The 18,940-nt window shown below is 35.0% G+C and overlaps 1 protein-coding gene across 1 annotated transcript; it reads right to left on the reverse strand.

Annotated features, from left to right (window-relative positions):
- Window positions 1-120: 120 nt before the first annotated feature.
- On the reverse strand, window positions 121-17,379 carry LOC115455829 (mucin-5AC-like; the record flags this gene model as incomplete). The annotated part of the gene is made up of 6 exons (XM_037437192.1): window positions 121-763; window positions 6,481-6,578; window positions 7,628-7,927; window positions 8,007-8,289; window positions 8,364-9,387; window positions 15,986-17,379. Coding segments are annotated over 6 exons (3,567 nt in total), but the record flags the coding sequence as incomplete, so codon positions are not given.
- Window positions 17,380-18,940: the final 1,561 nt, after the last annotated feature.

Below are 18,940 nucleotides of genomic sequence, written 5' to 3' on the forward strand. Positions count from 1 at the left end.
TGTGAACTGTAAATAAAAATAAACTTATCCGTAACACTATTGGTTTTATTTTGGGATAAAAAAAAATCAACGACATAACCTTGTATACATTCAGGTAGTACCTAAAAAGGTAAATGATAGACGTACGTATGCCTATATACATCGATTTGACAAATGGATTCCATAAATGTTGTTTATGGAATGTAATAAAAGACCGAGTGAACGAACTGAATTCGTGAATTTAGTGTTCTGTTATGCAATGGTGGAATACATAATAACCTTGTGTGGTAGTTGATATAAATTAGGTATGTAGATGTTATGCTGTGCTTGAGTTAGTAGTCGATGAACTAGAGCCAGTTGACGTTGGAGAATCACTGGTTGTACTAGCAGTAGATGTAGCAGTACTAGTAACAGTTGAACTGGATGAAGAAGGACTTGTAGTAGTGCTGGACGGAGTTGTAGTTGTGGTGGATGTTGTGTTAGCGGAAGATGACCTTGTGGTAGTTGTGGTAGACGTGCTGTTGGTTGATGTCGTATTATTCGAAGCGGTTGTTGTAGTAGACGCAGTACTTGTTGGAGATGTGGTAGTAGAACTAGTAGAGGAAGTTGTGCTTGTAGAAGTAGTTGTAGAAGTGGTTGATGTACGATAACACTTATTTCCCGGAGTATAAGAACAACGACCCTTATTGCAATATCGGAGTATGAAATAGCATCTTCTAACAACAGCTCTATTATTTCTAAAGCATGTTATTGCTTCACGGCAACTAAGGCACCTGCTCCCAGGCTGAAAAATAAATGTGATAACAAATTATAAAACAATGGCATTCTATTCATATATAATATATTTTAAATGGCAAAAGCAATGAATATCGAAAAACTGGTTATTTTTTTTACTAAAAGTAATAATTTATCACATATAAAACCTAGTTCCTAGTTCCTAGTTCCCAGTTTATTATTTATTAGAGAGCATAGTTTAGTAAATGATATTCTTTGATAAAACAAACATATTTATTATTACACTATCGCTCGCGACTTTAGTTGTGTAGGTCTTTTGAGTAGATAAAAGTAGCCTATATTACCAGGACAGAATATCCGTGCGCCCAAGTTCATTTAAATCCATTTAGAAATTTCTGTGTTTATTTCTATGAAACATCCAAACATCTTCAAAAATTATTGCAAATAGCGGAATGGGATTAGTTACATTTGTGGCTATATTCTGAAGTTAGCCACGAATAAATAAAATATTTGACTTACGTGATTAGCGTAGTTGCATGACGTCACTCGAGTTGTCACAGATAATCGAGTGTTGTTTCTTGAACGGTTTTTAACAGAATGATTTTCTTGGTGATGCTCAGCAGATCTCTTTAAACGTAAAGTATTAACTGGACTAATTAAGTTCGGTAGACGAGAAAATCCATTAAAGAATTTTAAAATATTGTTTCTAATTGAAGAAATATTAGCTGGTGGTATGCCTAAATTGGAGTTGGAATTGGAAGAGACATCGCTTAAGCCAAAGCCTAATTTCTTTTCTTGAGCGATCACTACAGCTGAGGTTATCTGAAAAAAAAAAACAGAATTGTAGTTGCTTTTAAATAGTAAGCAACAATTTTATAATTTTGATTATTAATTTGTAATAATAGATTCATGTTGAGTGCGTAGTTATTATTAACATGTCTATTAGATTTAATTATCTATGTACCAATTATAAAATAGAATAATTCTCTATAAATTCATATTTTATTTTATCAAAATTAAATTATAATTCAAAAAAATAGATTTATAAATATCAACAGAAGTAGAAGTAGACCTTGACAACTTACAAGCCACGAGAGTAGAATAATATTATTAAAACCCATATTAGAAATATTATATTTATTATATATTATTTGCTATTCCTTCCAAGAGTTCTTAAGAGATATCGTCTAAGCAGTAATTGTATGAAGGCAAGCTTAAGTTTATATACTATTTACTATGAAACGATTATGTTAATTTACTTGAAGAATCATACACGATGTAGGGTTGGCAGGAAGAAATGGAGTAATCAGTTCATTAAAGAATGTACTAAACATTTTATACAATAGGTGTGGAGCAGCAAATTATAGATATTCCCGAACTCACACAATCTTATTTGAGTGTTATACAAACGTTGCTTCTTATTTTTATGTTACTATTATTATTATTTTGACTTGGCTACATTTATGTTAAGTATTATTTAAATTTATAAAAAAAATAGTTGTATCAATATAATATATTCTGAATATAGCTATACTTCATAATAACTGCAAATTATTATTAAATACTAGTAGCCCTTATTTAGATTTAAGATACGTCAATACATATAAAAGAATATGTGAATGTTTAGTAGGTATATATGCAGATTAACTTGGTATACTTCGTGATCATTGAAATGATTCAAAGAGCAGGAAAATATTGATACTGTAACGTCGTGACATGTATTGTTTTGGAGGACAGAATGTCAAGAGTAAGGGAAAATTGTTTAACCGCGGAGATATACAATAAGAAGTCGTGGACATAATTATGAAGATGGAAAAGTTAATCCTACTAAGTAGTGATAATACACAAACTTCTCCGAAGGGGTAAGCAGTGGTTTAACCAGGCCAACCTCTTTTCGTCATGGTGTGGGATTTGAACCTGAGACCACAGAGCAGTAGTGTACCGCATACGCAATACAAATACGCCACTAAAGCAGTCCGAGAGATCTAGGCATTTAATACTTATATAATATTAGGATTATTTTACTACTGCGTCGGTGTCGTAGTTGTATTGCGTGCGTGGTAGTATGAATCCGAGGTCACGGATTCAAATTCAGAGTTAAGCAAAATCATAACATTTAAGTTTTTTGTTCACTATTAGTCCGTAGTCTTGAATTTGTGCCCGATATGGCGACAGGCTCGTTCCCTGGATGAAAAAAATGAGAATGAAATGAAATGATGATGAAAATGGATGCCCTGGTTGCATTTCCGCCGACCTCTTCAGTGATAGAAAGTCGGATGTGTGAATTCCAATTTGGCGGATCTTAAGATTTATTTCAGACGGCATGATCGATTTAAATATGTAACCAGAGAAATGTTTTATTCGACTGGATTGCCAGATAGGTCCAACAGTTTATATAACTAAATATTCAATTTTATAGGATACAACGAAACACCAGATGCAGGTCGATCCCAAAATGGATGCTTTAAAACCCTTTTAAAGCTTTTAATGCAGCACATTGTCCGAATTTACATGGCCCGTACTTAGGTTAGTAATTAAGATCTTTGTGAGATCATAGTGAATGTCAGTTTGGTTTATGTGTGCGTGAATTTTAGACTTAGAGAAATTTAAATATAGGATTTTTTTAAATTTCATCGCGTTTTTTTTGTATTATAATTATCGTTTCGAAGGCTTTGCAGCCTTCATGGTCACGAGGAGGACTGAGGTGTTAGTCTTCAGAGAAGTCAAAGTTATAATATCTACTTTTTTCCATTAAACATTGTTTTTATATTTTTGGATTTTTTTTAAATTGAGAAAATTATAATATATAAAACCGCGATAAATCCGAAATAATTGTTTTGTTTTAATGTTCAATACTGTTTTGGTGGGTCAGTGGCGGCTGTTAAGTATATGATCTTACAGCGACTACCCTAATTTAATAAATATGACTCGAGATACTTTAAAGGTTGGGTTGTTTTTAAGGCATAGTCTGATAAGTCTCTTGTATGCGAGAGTTTGTCTGGGTGATGTATAATTTCTGCTTTCAAGTAGATGCATAAATGCACTGTTGGATTTCAGTTTCAAGGAAATTGTGGCCAGCGTAATTACTGAGTATTAGACTGCTGGACTGCTGAGACGAATGTCAGCAGGTTCAAAAGCCAAAGCCACGCACTTCTGACTTTTCTAAACCTGCTTAAACAGTGAAGAAATACATTGTGAGGATACTTGCATGACTGACAAAATCTCCAAGAATTTTGAGGATATAAGGTGCGTTCGGGTAAGACCGGATACGGGGTAAGATCGTATAATGAAAAAAAAACACGAATATATGGTTTAGTTTAAGCTATGTAGGCGGCTACGCTGTCTCTTTTTGCCCCACCCTATATACCACAGTTGATGCTACGACCTAGAACGGGTGCGCTATGTGCATTGAAACAAAAGAGGTAGATTTCGCTCTTTTTAATATTTTTGAGACTTCTGTTTGATTTTGTGGACCTTATCATACTAGCATTAGAAACGTTATTACAACGGAGTCCGGACTTATCCCGCGAAGGTCCGATCTTTTTTAAGGGTTTTAAATTTCTATACTGATATTATCAGCTATGTTTAAGCTTACACAGAGAGAATTGGAAGATGATTAAATTATCACATAAAGTAGCATTCATAATAACCAGTTTCATGTATAAAATGTTGGTATCGCTTAAATATTTTATGAGAAAAAAAATATTTTCGAGACTTCTCGCAACACATCGAAAAAGCGTCCGAAATTAGCCGAACGCACTCTATGAAGTCTGCCAATTCTCACTAGGGCAGCATGGTGTAGAGGACATTACAGGAGGCCCGTGTTTGGCAGTGGGACAGTGTAGGTATATAATATAGGTCTGATACATACCTAGGTCATTTTGACATTGCGTTACTAAATGAAACCACGTACTCATCTTCACCTTTGCTGACGTTGCGCCAAAAATCTTCCATTAATAACAAATATTTTCACCATCTTGGTTTTAGTTTTCTAATTTTTTGATCATTTTGTGGTTTAATGCGAATTTGGCGCGTGTGTGAGTGTATTTCTGACTGAAAGTATGCCGCTGCGACGAATTCTCTTAGAGTAACAGTAGTGGTATTAGGGCGCGTAAAATTTAAGTTACTTTTCATTAATATTTATTTTATTCAATATTTACACTTTTTTATTTTACATCAACGGCTCATGTAATTTATTGTAAAGTGTTATTTCCAAGTAAATAATAATGTAGTTTCATTTAGAAATGCAGTGTCAAAATGACCCTGTATATGAGGCTCTTATGTCTGAGAGTGACGTGCACAATGGAATTAATTAATTTCAACAGAACATTTAAATTTGTAGTCTTGATACGGTTACTGGGTCGTCATATCGATTATAACAAGGCTAGCGACGTTCTCGTTTAAAAATAAACCGTATGGATCTGTATATTGGGGTCACATATAGGTGAAGTCCGGCTTTAGTAAATGGGCTATTTTTTGCTCAGAAAAAGTGCGCTTTGGAACTTTTTCCGAGAAAGGATTTTCATACTGGTGTAGATGTTACCAGCAATCTGTACTCGTATATCCCATATTCTATACTAAACTTAGACATTGTATAGAATGCCTAGGGCATCCAGGCAATGTGTGCAATAATATTCCTTTTATACTGTGCCTAGGAATTCTATATAATATTAAATACGCCTCTTGTAATGGGTGTAAAAGGAGGTTTGGCTTAAATTATGTTTATTTCTGGCGTTCGCTGACTGCTACCGCGGCACGCTCGCTGCGTTCTCTGGGCAATATGCGTATGTACACAATTCCAACCTACCCTAATCAACTAGGGAATATGTATAAAATATTTTTTTCAGTGCCTAAAGAGTAAGCTGAATAGGTCGTAAAATACGAAATCCTGTTTATTTGTCCACTAGTATATAGGCACGCATTTACTTACTGAAATTCGATAAATACAAAGTAAAATCTGTTTACTTCACACATTGCCGATGTACCAGTAGATATTATACACAAAGCCTGGTTATAGTATATATTGTCTGGGTTAGTATGTAATGGAAAATAATATTCATTATGTATTATTCATAACTTGAACGCACCAGGCATTCTGTACAATGCGTCTGAATTATTAGTCCGGTCAATTTAGACATTGACCCTTGCAAAAATTCCCAGAAAGCTGAAAATTTGCATAGATGTTAGGGACACCATTGTTATGAAATTGTGAAAAGTCCCCATCGATCCCATGTCTGCAAATTTTTTTATTCAAGGTCAAAGGTTGCAAAAATGTTTTATTTTTATTTTTTTCAGCGAAACGGTTAGTTTTATGATAAAATATGTTAGACAAAAATTGTAGATCATGCAATTATCTACAAAATTGTCCTTACACATTTTTTTCATAACACTAACCATTTTTGAGAAAAAACAATTACAAAATTTTCTTACGCTGTATTGTTTATAATATGTACAGTACCTATGAGGTAGTGTACCTAGCGCGTTTTTTTTTTAATGTGGTTTCCCCGGTAGGTCTATTCCACGGTCTATTACAGTAAAATTTAATGAATGTTTGGTTATTCTTCTTCCTTTCAGTCGTTGTACTCTTGTCAGAGTGCTCGTTGTCGATCAGGTTCAGCTCGAGCGACAAGTCCCGTTATACTTGGTTATAAACATATTTTATTCATCATCATTGTCATTAATTATTTCTTCTTCTTCCCCTCCATCTTCTTCTCTCTCCCCATTTTCTTCTTCTTCCTCATCTTCTTGAGTTGACGTAAATTGTACTAACAGCGATACATCAGTTGTTTCGTCGTTGATGTGAAAATCTTCTTCTGTTGGAGATTCAACATTTGAACACGATTGGCCTTGACAAGTGGTGCACGCTAGTGAATAAAATAAGCCTACTTTTTTGTAGCCGCATCTTGAGTTACACCCCTTTTTGCAGTTGCAAAAAATAGAATTAAGGAGGTTTTCTGGTGCAGGTGGAAGAAGCGTGTGGATTGGTTCCAATAACCGAGATTTATTATGATGTTTGACAAAAATTGTTCAAACGTTAGCAGAGAATATTTTAAATAACTACGTGTTTTCACTACGAAGGAATTTCCAAGACTAACTGTGATTTAGGTGCGACCTTACAAAAACAGGTAGACGGAACGGCCACGCGAACAATGGAATGGCAGGCAGATGTTGTTGTTCAAGGCCATATGGTCCCTTAAAATTAGGGACTCCGTTTTCTTAACATCATATTTTCAGAATTATCGGTCAATATGAATGTATTATATTACAAGCCCAATGATATCATAGGCAGCTTAGACATGCTTATTATGGAAAATACAGCGTAAGAAATTTCTGTAATTGTTATTTCTCAAAAATGGTTAGTGTTATGAAAAAATGTGTAAGGATAATTTTTTAGATAATTGCATGATGTACAGTTTTTGTCTGCCATATTTTTTCATAAAACTAACCGTTTTGCTGAAAAATTCGAAAAACACATTTTTGCAACCTTTGACCTTGAATAAAAAATTTTGCAGACCTGGGATCGATGGGGACTTTTCACAATTTCATAATAATGGCGTCCCTAACATCTATGTAAATTTTCAGCTTTCTGGGAATTAATGCAAGGTTACCCCTATTTTTGGGCTAAATTGACCGGACTATATATGTTTCCAGTGACGTGGATTATTTATTCGCTTATAGCGAATGCAAGAATTTTAATATCAAGTTTATTTATTATTATAGTTTAGTTAATCTGCTGTAAAAGCTAAATAAATAAAAATAACATTTTTGAACACTATATTTTTTTAATTATGGAAAACAAAATGACCAAGACTATACTTAAAAATAGTATAAATATAAGTTCACCACAATACTTCTTGATTTATTTTGACTGGATTTTTTTGTTAACTGTTGCTTGATGCAGTTGTGCTGTTACCGTCAGTCGTGCTCTCTACAGTTGTAGCAGTGCTGTTACTTGATGTCGTTGTGCTGTTACCGTCAGTCGTGCTCTCTACAGTTGTAGCAGTGCTGTTGCTTGATGTCGTTGTGCTGTTACCGTCAGTTGTACTCTCTACAGTTGTAGCAGTGCTGTTGCTTGCTGTCGTTGTGCTGTTACCGTCAGTCGTGCTCTCTACAGTTGTAGCAGTGCTGCTGCTTGATGTCGTTGTGCTGTTACCGTCAGTCGTACTCTCTACAGTTGTAGCAGTGCTGTTGCTTGATGCCGTTGTGCTGTTACCTTCAGTCGTGCTCTCTACAGTTGTAGCGGTACTGTTGCTTGATGCCGTTGTGCTGTTACCTTCAGTCGTGCTCTCTACAGTTGTAGCGGTACTGTTGCTTGATGCAGTTGTAGCGGTACTGTTGCTTGATGCAGTTGTAGCGGTACTGTTGCTTGATACAGTTGTAGCGGTACTGTTGCTTAATGCAGTTGTAGCGGTACTGTTGCTTGATGCAGTTGTAGCGGTACTGTTGCTTAATGCAGTTGTAGCAGTACTGTTGCTTGATGCAGTTGTAGCGGTACTGTTGCTTGATGCAGTTGTAGCGGTACTGTTGCTTGATGCAGTTGTAGCGGTACTGTTGCTTGATGCAGTTGTAGCGGTACTATTGCTTGATGTAGTTGTAGCGGTACTGTTGCTTGATTCAGTTGTGCTGATACCGTCAGTCATGTTCTCTACAGTTGTAGCGGTACTGTTGCTTGATTCAGTTGTGCTGATACCGTCAGTCGTGTTCTCTACAGTTGTAGCGGTATTGTTGCTTGATGCAGTTGTGCTGTTACCGTCAGTCGTGTTCTCTACAGTTGTAGCAGTACTGTTGCTTGATGCAGTTGTGCTGTTATCGTAAGTCGTGCTCTCTACAGTTGTAGCGGTACTGTCACTTGTTGCAGTTGTGCTGTTACTGTCAGTCGTAGGCTCTATAATTGTTGCGGTAGTGTTGCTTGATGCAGTTGTGCTGTTACTGTCAGTCGTAGTTTCTACAGTTGTTGCGTTAGTGTTGCTTGATGCATTTGTGCTGTTACCGTCAGTCGTAGTCTCTACAGTTGTTGCGTTAGTGTTGCTTGATGCATTTGTGCTGTTACTGTCAGTCGTAGTCTCTACAGATATTGCGGTAGTGTTACTTGATGCAGTTGTACTGTAACCTTCAGTCGTGCTCTCTATAGTTATAGCGGTACTGTTAGTTGAAATAGTTGTGCTGTTACCTTCAATCGTGCTCTCTGCAGTTGGTGTTGTACTGTTACTTGATGCAGTTGTGCTGTTACCTTCAGTCGTGCTCTCTACAGTTGTAGCGGTACTGTTGCTTGATGCAGTTGTGCTGTTACCTTCAGTCGTGTTCTCTACAGTTGTAGCGGTAGTTTTGCTTGATGCAGTTATACTGTTACCTTCAGTCGTGCCCTCTGCAGTTGTGGCGGTACTGTTGCTTGATGCCGTTGTGCCATTACCGTCAGTCGTGCTCTCTACAGTTGTAGCGGTACTGTTGCTCGTGTTGCTGGCCTCGGTCGAGATGACTGTTGTTGAAATCGGGATTGTGGTGGTAGAAGTTGGTGATGTAATGGAGGTAGTGATGGTAGAAGATGGTGATGCAGTGGAAGTAGTGATGGTAGAAGATGGTGTTGTAGTGGAAGTAGTGGTGGTAGAAGTCGGTGTAGTTGTACTAGTAGTAGAAGTAGTTGTGGTTGTAGTTGTTGTACGGCGACATTTAGGTCTTTGGAAAGAGGTACATCTTCCATTATTGCAATAACGGGATGAGCCAGAGCATCTGCGAATGACGGCCCTGTTGTTGCGACGGCAATTAATAAATTCCCGACAGTTTAGGCATCTTCGTCCCGGCTGAAAATGTATACAATTATTTAAATAGATACTAAGTTTAATTAATTAAATTAGTATAGATCATAATTACTAGTTTCGTTGGTTGTAGAATTTGATTAGGTTTCTTTCATATAATAAAAAAAATAATCTTAACATGCACGAATAGGAACGTGATTCAAATGTTTTTATTCGGTGGTCAAAGCGTTAGTATGGAAAAGGATATGTATTATTTGCATGGTCCTATTGACAATATATTTTTTAATTACATATATATTTTTTTTCCTCTTTTGATATAATTAATAAGTACTAGATGTTGCTCGCGTCTCCACTCGTGTAAAAGAAAATTATGTAAAAAATTGTACACAAAAATTGTAAATAAAAAGTCCCACTGTGTACGTTTTTGGTATAAAAGTCAGCAAAAAATGTACAATATGCTAGCCCAACTAAAACATTGTATTGAGCCTGTTTTTATAACGCCACCCTCTTTTAAAAATCAGGTTAAAAAAATCTTCAGTACTTCGTTTTTTCGTTAGTCGTATGGGAGTAAATTGCTAGGTTAAAATCATCCCATAACTTATCTAAGGCACAGTATGTCTGTGTGTCAAATTTTATCGCAAGTCGTTCAGCAAATTCTACTTTTACGTTTATTCCACTGCCTTTCGCATTTATAATTTCAGTAAGAAGTGAAATGTAAAAATCATTTAACTGAAGATTAATAAAAAAAAAAATTGAAAATTCAATTAAATATATTTTTAACTTACACGTCTTCTGTAGTTGCAGTTTGTTCGACGTCTTATTACAGATCGTCTGTCTTCTTCGTCATCAGTGTCGATATCAGTGAAACCTGGTTTACTTGAGGTTCTATGCTGTTGGTGTTTATGATGTTTTTTAGTAGATTTATTGACTATCTTAGATGTTTTCTGTTTATTGTATCCCTTATTTTTATTATTAAGTGTTGTTGGACGATGCTGTTGGTTTGGTTTTATCGAAAAATTTTGTAGCTGACGTCTATGGATTTCTTTGTTATTTCTGTTTGGACTGGCTGATGACTTTTGTTGGTGATATTTAGCGGGTTTTGTGCTACGTTTAGCCGATTTTTGTGGATGGTGTTTAGGAACTTTTTTGTTATTTGTGCGCGGTGTGGAAGATGACTTTAGGTGGTTTTTATAATTCCTTTTGTTGCCTTTGCCAGATTTGGTATTTAGTTTATTAACGTTTTGCTTACGTTTGCTCTTTGTGCCGGAAGTTTTTTGCAATTGATCTTTGCGTTTTGCTTTGCCACCGTCACGTTTAGCTGATGACTTTAGTTGCGGATGGCGCTTAGTAACTATTTTGTTATTTTTGCGCGGTGTAGACTTTATCTGATTCTTTACATAAAGTTTTTTTTTGCCTCCATTAGCTTTGCTATTGTATTTTTGAGAACCTTGTTTACTAACGTTTTGGCTACGCCTGCTTTTAGTAACGGAAGACTTTTGTTGTTGATTTTTAGGGTAACTTAAGCTACCGCTACGATGTTTAGATGATTGTCTAGTAGCTTTTTTGTTATTTCTGCGTGTTATAGAAGAAGATTTAAAGCGTTGGTCAGCATATTGTCTCTTTGTGTTTCCTTTAAGTTTAGCATTATATTTTTGCGGTCTTTGTGCATTTATATTTTGGTTATTTCTGGTATTTGAGATAGAATTCTTTTGATGGTTAGTGTGTTGTTTTTTGTTCCTCACAATAGGTTTAGGAGAAGTATTCTGTCGGTGTTGTCGATTGGCTTTTTTTAGATTTGTATTTGATTTATTTGAAGATTTTGCTTGATGGTTTTGACGATTTTTTGAACGATCTGCGTTAAGTTTGGTAGAACGTTTTTGTGAATATGATTTGTTAACTTTCTTTTTATTCCTATTTGGTTCGACTAAAGGACCTTGTCGGTTTTTTTTGTTTGCTTTATCAGGTTTCGAGGAAGATTTGAGTTCTTGTTTTTGTTGGTATTTTTTATTATTTTTTCTTGTTATCAGAAATGATTTTAGATGGCCCGTACGTCGTTTTTGATGTGATTTAGTAGAGCTGATTGACGATTTGATTTTACGAGCTGCGTAATGTACATTATTAGGTCTAGCTGATCTCTTTTGACGAGTTAGATCTTGCAAATTTTCTAATCCGGAACTTTCGAAGTTTGTAATTTTCTCGGTAACTACATTATCGTAGTGATCTGGAAATGACGATATCAATGAAACGGGGTTACGAATTCCGTCATTTATATTTCTTCGGTACTTATTTCTTGCTGTCGCGGCTTCGTGAGTCCAAACTAGTGTCGAAATAAACTGTAACAGAAAACACAGGCTTGATTAGATTATGGTGTTTAGTACTTACTTAAGTAAAGCCTTTTCATACTTACTACATTAATTATAATATAAATAACGATTTGTGACTTCATTTGAAATTGATGGTTTGATGTCATGGAAAAACGCAGTTTTATAATGCTAGGTTAACGCTATAATCGTATTCGTCTAAAGCATGGATGGACTGGCTTATAAAAATCCTGATGGGGAGTGACCATCCTTTTCTTAGGCATATTTATTATAATGAGTAATACTTCTGAAGGCTCAAACTTCATATGAAATAATAATTCGTTTTCTTTGTTTTTAAGATTGACGGCGCATCTATGATTCTTCTGGTAGTGTTATAGTAGGTGTTAAGTCAATTCAAAACAAGATAGATTGCAACTTTGGCCCCTCTTATATCGGTGAAACAAAAAAAAAACATACAGGGATGTGCCTAAAAATATAGCTAATGTGAAACATCGAAATTCGACGGTCTTCGAAGTCTGCATGAAACACCGACTTTTACAACATCTACCTAAGATGATTCGCGAGGTTATGGAAATTAAAAAACTACTCCGAATTTTATAGAGAAGATGGCTGGACTTTCAAGATTTTGGGATCCTGTTATACATTGAATTAAATGGGAGATTAAAAGACCGGCTGTCTGACTTAAAACAGTGTGAGTACATGCTGCGTAGATCGGACCACCATTAATATTTTTTTGAAAACCTATAATTTTAGAATAGTCGATACTGTAACTTTTTCTTGAACCCACTTTAGTACCACTCGTGAGAGTTGTGAAGTCTTCGGAACGTTGGGAGTAAGATAACAACTAAAATACCGCAATAGAATACGAAAATGAACTTTATTTCAATGTCTAAGATTTAGGTAAACATGAGAAATCATTATTTACTTTTTTTTTCTATTGCGAGGAAATGTTAAAATCACTGTTTTTATCGTATAATTTTACTTGAGTATAAATATATACCCCTTAAACTTTATTTCTGATGTCAAAGAACAATCTTCCGGCACGGTTAGAGCCCGTTTAAAAAAAAACTATCACCAGCGTATTCAACAGGTATTACATCTGGCGACGGATTTTTCTGTCGGCTAATGAAGCCGTATTTAAAAATAAGAATTATTGAAAAATATTATATCTAACTATACTGTTTAATACCTTTGATTAAATAATTGAATAACTGACGTTTAATAATAATATTTAACTCACCAGGATAAAGGAAATATCCAGTAATATGATTTTTAGGATATCCATCTCTTCAAACGACTACGTACTGGTTGTGATCATCCATTTGCTTCGTCTATTCAAGAAATAAGGACGTATAATGTGATACCTGTGTTTATACTATGATTCAAATTATCATGTAAATGATTTACATAACACGTAGGGGTGTCATGCCAAATAAATTATTATAAGCATTTATTATTATTTTTTTGTTATTCATATATTGAAATATCTATTCTTTTAATTTCACTATCAGTTGTTATTATTTGCTAAATGTTTGATTTGGGCATTGACAAGCCTTGGAGGCATCTTATTCTCAATCAAATTCAATTTTAAGACCGTAAAGGCGGTGATCCTGCACCTCATCTCCGGTCATGGCGGATTTCCGTTTCATCGGACTGTGCAAGTGAAGGAACAGAGAGTGCAACTGTGTATTGCGCACACACTTGTGTACTATAATATCGCCTGCGTTCTTGGCTGATCTCTCTTTAGAATCACTACTGTGGCGAAATTTAGCTAGGCAGAAATCAATCATTCTTATTCGTTGTGAAAAATTCTTCAGAATCTACCTCGAAAATGGCCATTAGAGTTCATAATTCGTGTACTCGTTGGTGAACTCGTGTATAATCAATAATATATTTATTGCTGTTCTAATGTATATATAAGTAAATAAAATTTTGTCTTTAGTGCGATGGCAATTTTCTATATGTACCCACACACACTAACGCCTCTTGTCTTCCAAAGGGTAGGCCGAGGCGGAACTGGTGCACCCACCCGCCGTGTGGTGTGATAGGGGCGAGCTAGAGGCTATCGACATTTCGGACACAAATTCCAGGCTCTACGCTAATGCTGAGTAGAAAAACCCAAAATCGCTTTGCTCTACCAGGGGATCGAACCCGAGACCTCAGTACTGCAGCTGTATCGTAATAATAAACTACGCCATAGGAAATTTATAGTATACTCATGTTATTTTGCCAGCCCTATTCCTAGCATGACATACATAACACTAATTTATGTCAGAATAAAGACATTTGACTACGCTTTACGATTGTTTGGTGAAAATAGAAATTAAAATAAAGTCTTCTAAAATCGTGACACATGTCGCTATGAAACAAAGCATTGAAGCTCAAGTTAATATTGGATTATTTGAGTGAAATAATACGACATACTTAGATGAAGTAATAATAATAAATCTTTATTTGGAATAATAATACAGGTTTTTTTTATAAAAATAGAATGTTCGAAAATATCTGCATTAGTTGGGTAACTTTGTCGCAGATATTAACGCCCACCTCCGAAAAGTCGACATATATTTATATTCCAATGGAAAAACTTAATAGTGCATACGATTTATGGGTCTTATGTTATACAACACCAAAACTTGCCTGAAAATTTTGGACTGAAGTAAAAAAAAAATATTACTATATTTTTAAATGTCTTACTTGTCGATCGTTTTTGTCCTGACCATAATTTTTGGATATATTTATTAATGTGCACCCACAGATATCTAAATAAATGTACTGTCGGTCAAATATGGGCTATTTATAAACCTTTTTTATGCTAATTGATCCATTTGATTATAAGGATCAAAGTCTCTATGGGACCATCGTACGTATCAGTACTTTTAAGTTCAAAATTGGTCAAAACTTTCTCCACACATTCTGTAGAAAATGCGACACAAATTCGTTTTTAAACATGACATGACAACATAACATTCCGTTCCGGATCGTTTAATTTCTAAAAAATGATATAATTGTATTCAGAAACTGAATAATGCACACAAAAGAATCATTAATTATTTTATAAATTTCATGGTGTGAAAAAGCGAAATTTATAAGTAGGTAGGTCGAAAAAAAGAAAGTTTTTTTTATTGCTATTGTGGCATCTATAAACGTGAAAGATTTCGTGCTGTCGAGCTCAATCATAATCGACATGGGATAGTTTTTGCCAGCAAAGAATTTCTTTTGTGACCTTAAAAAAGGTCGCCGGTAAAGAGGGGCGCCGTAATGTTTCCCGCTCGGAAACCTCGAGTTATCTTTATATCGCTAGGCCTGCTTCTAGTTTGCGAGGACAGGAAATTTAATAACTCTTTGTCACCACAAACCGTGTTTACCACCGTAGATAATAGTAACTTATTTTGTGACTTAAGGTCAATTACTCAATCAATTAAATGTAAGATTGAGCAATGGATTTTATCTTTATAGAATACACAACCATTTATAGAATATTAGCGTGGAAGGTAGGCCTCACGTTGCTGTTAACGCTGGCTTCTGAACCCCCTCCACCCAGGGGGCATATATGTTAAAGTGTTATAGATTTATTTATTTTTTTGATTTAACGGACGTTTATGTTAACATTGTTTAAACACTGTTTTGCAATGGAGAAAGTTAGGAAACTTTTGATAGGTTGTTTAGTAAAATACGTGTTTAAACAATATTGACTCTTTATTGTAATAACATTGAATTTTTTAACAATATGTTATCTTTTATTAGAAATTATTCATAAATCTTTGCATATTCTCGCCCGTAGCTTGTGCATCACCAATTATGGAATTAATCGCCCAAGCCCTTTGCTGGGTGTAGGGCCCTAACTGACTATTAGAAAGTATTTCTAGGGTAAATAAAAGAACAACTAAAAGATTTTAAAATAATATATTTTCTACGTGATATAACTTATTAGTTTTTATATTAATAAAATATTTTATTATAGACAGTTATTTTTTTTAAATAAAACACACATTATTGTGTATTATAAACAACTTCATGGACCAGCATTACGTTTATCATCATAAGGTATTGGAATCGTTGTATGTAAAAGCTAATTAAACTGGTTAAAATGTAGAGTTTTTTTATTTATTTATACATATACAGGGACATTTTAATATTGCGATAATAAAAGAAACATATTAAATCGCTTACACAATATATATGATAAACTGTCACCCAGCAGATGTGGTATTAGTGCTATTAGAAGAAGCTGTTGTAGTGGTAGTGCTATTAGAAGAAGCTGTTGTAGTGGTAGTGCTATTAGAAGAAACTGTTGTAGTGGTAGTGCTATTAGAAGAAACTGTTGTAGTGGTAGTGCCATTAGAAGAAGCTGTTGTAGTGGTAGTGCTATTAGAAGTAGGTGTTGTAGTAGTCGTAGTGCTATTAGAAGTAGGTGTAGTAGTAGTAGTAGTGCTATTAGAACTAGGCGTTGCAGTAGTAGTAGTGCTATTAGAACTAGCCGTTGTAGTAGTAGTGGTATTAGAACTAGCCGTTGTAGTAGTAGTGGTATTAGAAGTAGGCGTTGTAGTAGTTGTGCTGTTAGAAGTAGGAGTTGTAGTATTAGTGCTATTAGAACTAGGAGTTGTAGTAGTAGTGCTATTAGAAGTGGGAGTTGTAGTATTAGTGCTATTAGAAGAAGGCGTTGTAGTAGTAGTGCTATTAGAAGAAGGCGTTGTAGTAGTAGTGCTATTAGAAGTAGGTGTTGTAGTAGTAGTGCTATTAGAAGTAGAAGTTGTAGCATTTGTGCTATTAGAAGTAGGTGTTGTAGTAGTAGTGCTATTAGAACTGGGCGTTGTAGTTGTAGTGCTATTAGAAGTAGAAGTTGTAGCATTTGTGCTATTAGAAGTAGGTGTTGTAGTAGTAGTGGTATTAGAACTGGGCGTTGTAGTTGTAGTGCTATTAGAACTAAGCGTTGTAGTAGTAGTGCTATTAGAAGTAGGCGTTGTAGTTGTAGTGCTATTAGAACTAAGCGTTGTAGTAGTAGTGCTATTAGAACTAGGCGTTGTAGTAGTTGTGCTATTAGAAGTAGGAGTTGTAGTAGTTGTGTTATTAGAAGTAGGAGTTGTAGTACTAGTGCTATTAGAAGAAGGCGTTGTAGTAGTAGTGCTATTAGAACTAGGCGTTGTCGTAGTAGTACTGTTAGGACTAAGCGTTGTAGTAGTCGTTCTATTAGAAGTAGGCGTTGTAGTAGTAGTGCTATTAGAACTAGGCGTTGTAGTAGTAGTAGTACTATTAGGACTAAGCGTTGTAGTAGTAGTGTTATTAGAAGTAGGCGTGGTAGTAGTAGAAGTTGATGATGTACTGGAACTGGTGGTGTTAGAAGTTGTCGTAGAATTTGTAGTAGTAGAAGTAGTGGTAGTAGAAGTAGTGGAAGTAGAAGTTGATGTAGTCGTAGTCCTAGACGTTGTGCGTTTGCGACGACATATCGCTCCTGGGAATGGAGAACAACTTCCTCGATTGCAATAACGGAATATGAAAAAGCATCTCCGAATGACAGCCCTGTTGTTTCGACGACAGTCAATGATTTCACGACAGCTGCGGCATCTTCTTCCAGGCTGCAATTTTGTTAATAAAAATTACTAAAAGGATGAAAGAAATAGTACTTATTATTTATAGGGTTAGGCTTTTTATATCTAAGTTAGTAGGCGTTTACCCATTTAATACGAATAATCGCTAGTGCATGTTTTGTAATATATCCCCCTTTTAAGTCGGTGCTTTTAAAACGAATAATACCCACTGTACCGGATTGACCTACGTATTGACTATAATCATTCAATTAGTATAAGAATTTTATTAATGTATGATACAATTTGAACCCATTTTAATTACAACGGGTTTTTACTAGAAACACTCATCTATACTTGAACCTTTATAGTAACTAGTCACCAAATAATTTTAGATATTTATATTAAATACCTAAGATATTATGTGAAAAAAGATTGTTTATTTGACGAAACGTCGAATATATATCTTTTGCAGAGTTTAATAATCTTAATATTATGCTTCATTTCAAAATGTGAAGTCGATGAATTTTAGGACTTTTTTTATATTTTACTTGTGAATTTATCAGAAAGGATAGATATATTACAAAATAATCATAGTTATTTCGTAACTTACACGAGCATTATAGTTGCATCTTGTACGGCGAACTATTATAGATAGTCGATTTTGATCGTTATCAGGATTGATTTTAGTAGATCCATTACGTTTGCTTGAGGTTCTATGATGTTTTTTAGTATAATTAGTAGGTTTCGTAGATGAATTACGTTGATTCTGGCCATTTTTTGTATTATTTCGCAGCGGCTGTTGGTGGTCAATATTTTGTCGCTTTTTAGTTCTGTTTGAAGTTATTGAGGATGTTTGTAACTTGCGTCCATGAACTTTTTTTTTCCTTCGCCTTGGTATGGTAGAAGTTTTCTGGTATTTGTTATGGATTTTTCTCTTAGCCTTATAAGGTTTTGTACCAGCTTTATGTTTGCGGTTTGCATGATTGTCTTTCTTATTTTTGCTTGGTCTGACTGAAGACTTTTGTTGTAGACTTTTACGCTGTTTTGTGCCACGTCTAGCCGACGATTTTTGTGAATGGTGTTTAGTATTTTTTTTTTTATTATTCCGCGGTTTGGAAGATGACTTCAGTTGGTGGTATTCATTATGTTTGTTACTTTTGCTGGGCTTTGTATTTAATTTATTAGCCTTTTGCTTATGTTTGCTTTTTGTGAGAGAATTATTTTTTTGTTTATTTTTACGTTTGGTATTATTATGTTTAGCCGATGATTTTGACGGTGAATTGAGCTTAGTTTTTTTTTTATTTCTACCTGATATGGGAGAAGACCTCAATTGGTGGTCATTACGATGTTTTTTGTTGCCTTTATCAGGTTTGGTAAATTTCCTAGGACTTCGTTCATTAGCGTTTTTTTCTTGTCTTCTTTTTGTGACAGAAGTCTTTTGTTGTTGATCTGCCTTCTGTTTTTTGTTACCACCAATGTGCTTAGCCGATGATTTCTTTCGACGTTGTCGAGTAATTCTTTTGCTATTACTGCGCGGTGTGAATGATGTTTTCAGTGGGTGGTTCTCATGATGTTGTTTGTTACTTTCATTTCGTTTGGCATTAATTTTCTGAAGGCGTTGTTT

Source organism: Manduca sexta, chromosome 10 (genome assembly GCF_014839805.1).
Source record: "Manduca sexta isolate Smith_Timp_Sample1 chromosome 10, JHU_Msex_v1.0, whole genome shotgun sequence".
Taxonomy (NCBI): Eukaryota; Metazoa; Arthropoda; class Insecta; order Lepidoptera; family Sphingidae; genus Manduca; species Manduca sexta.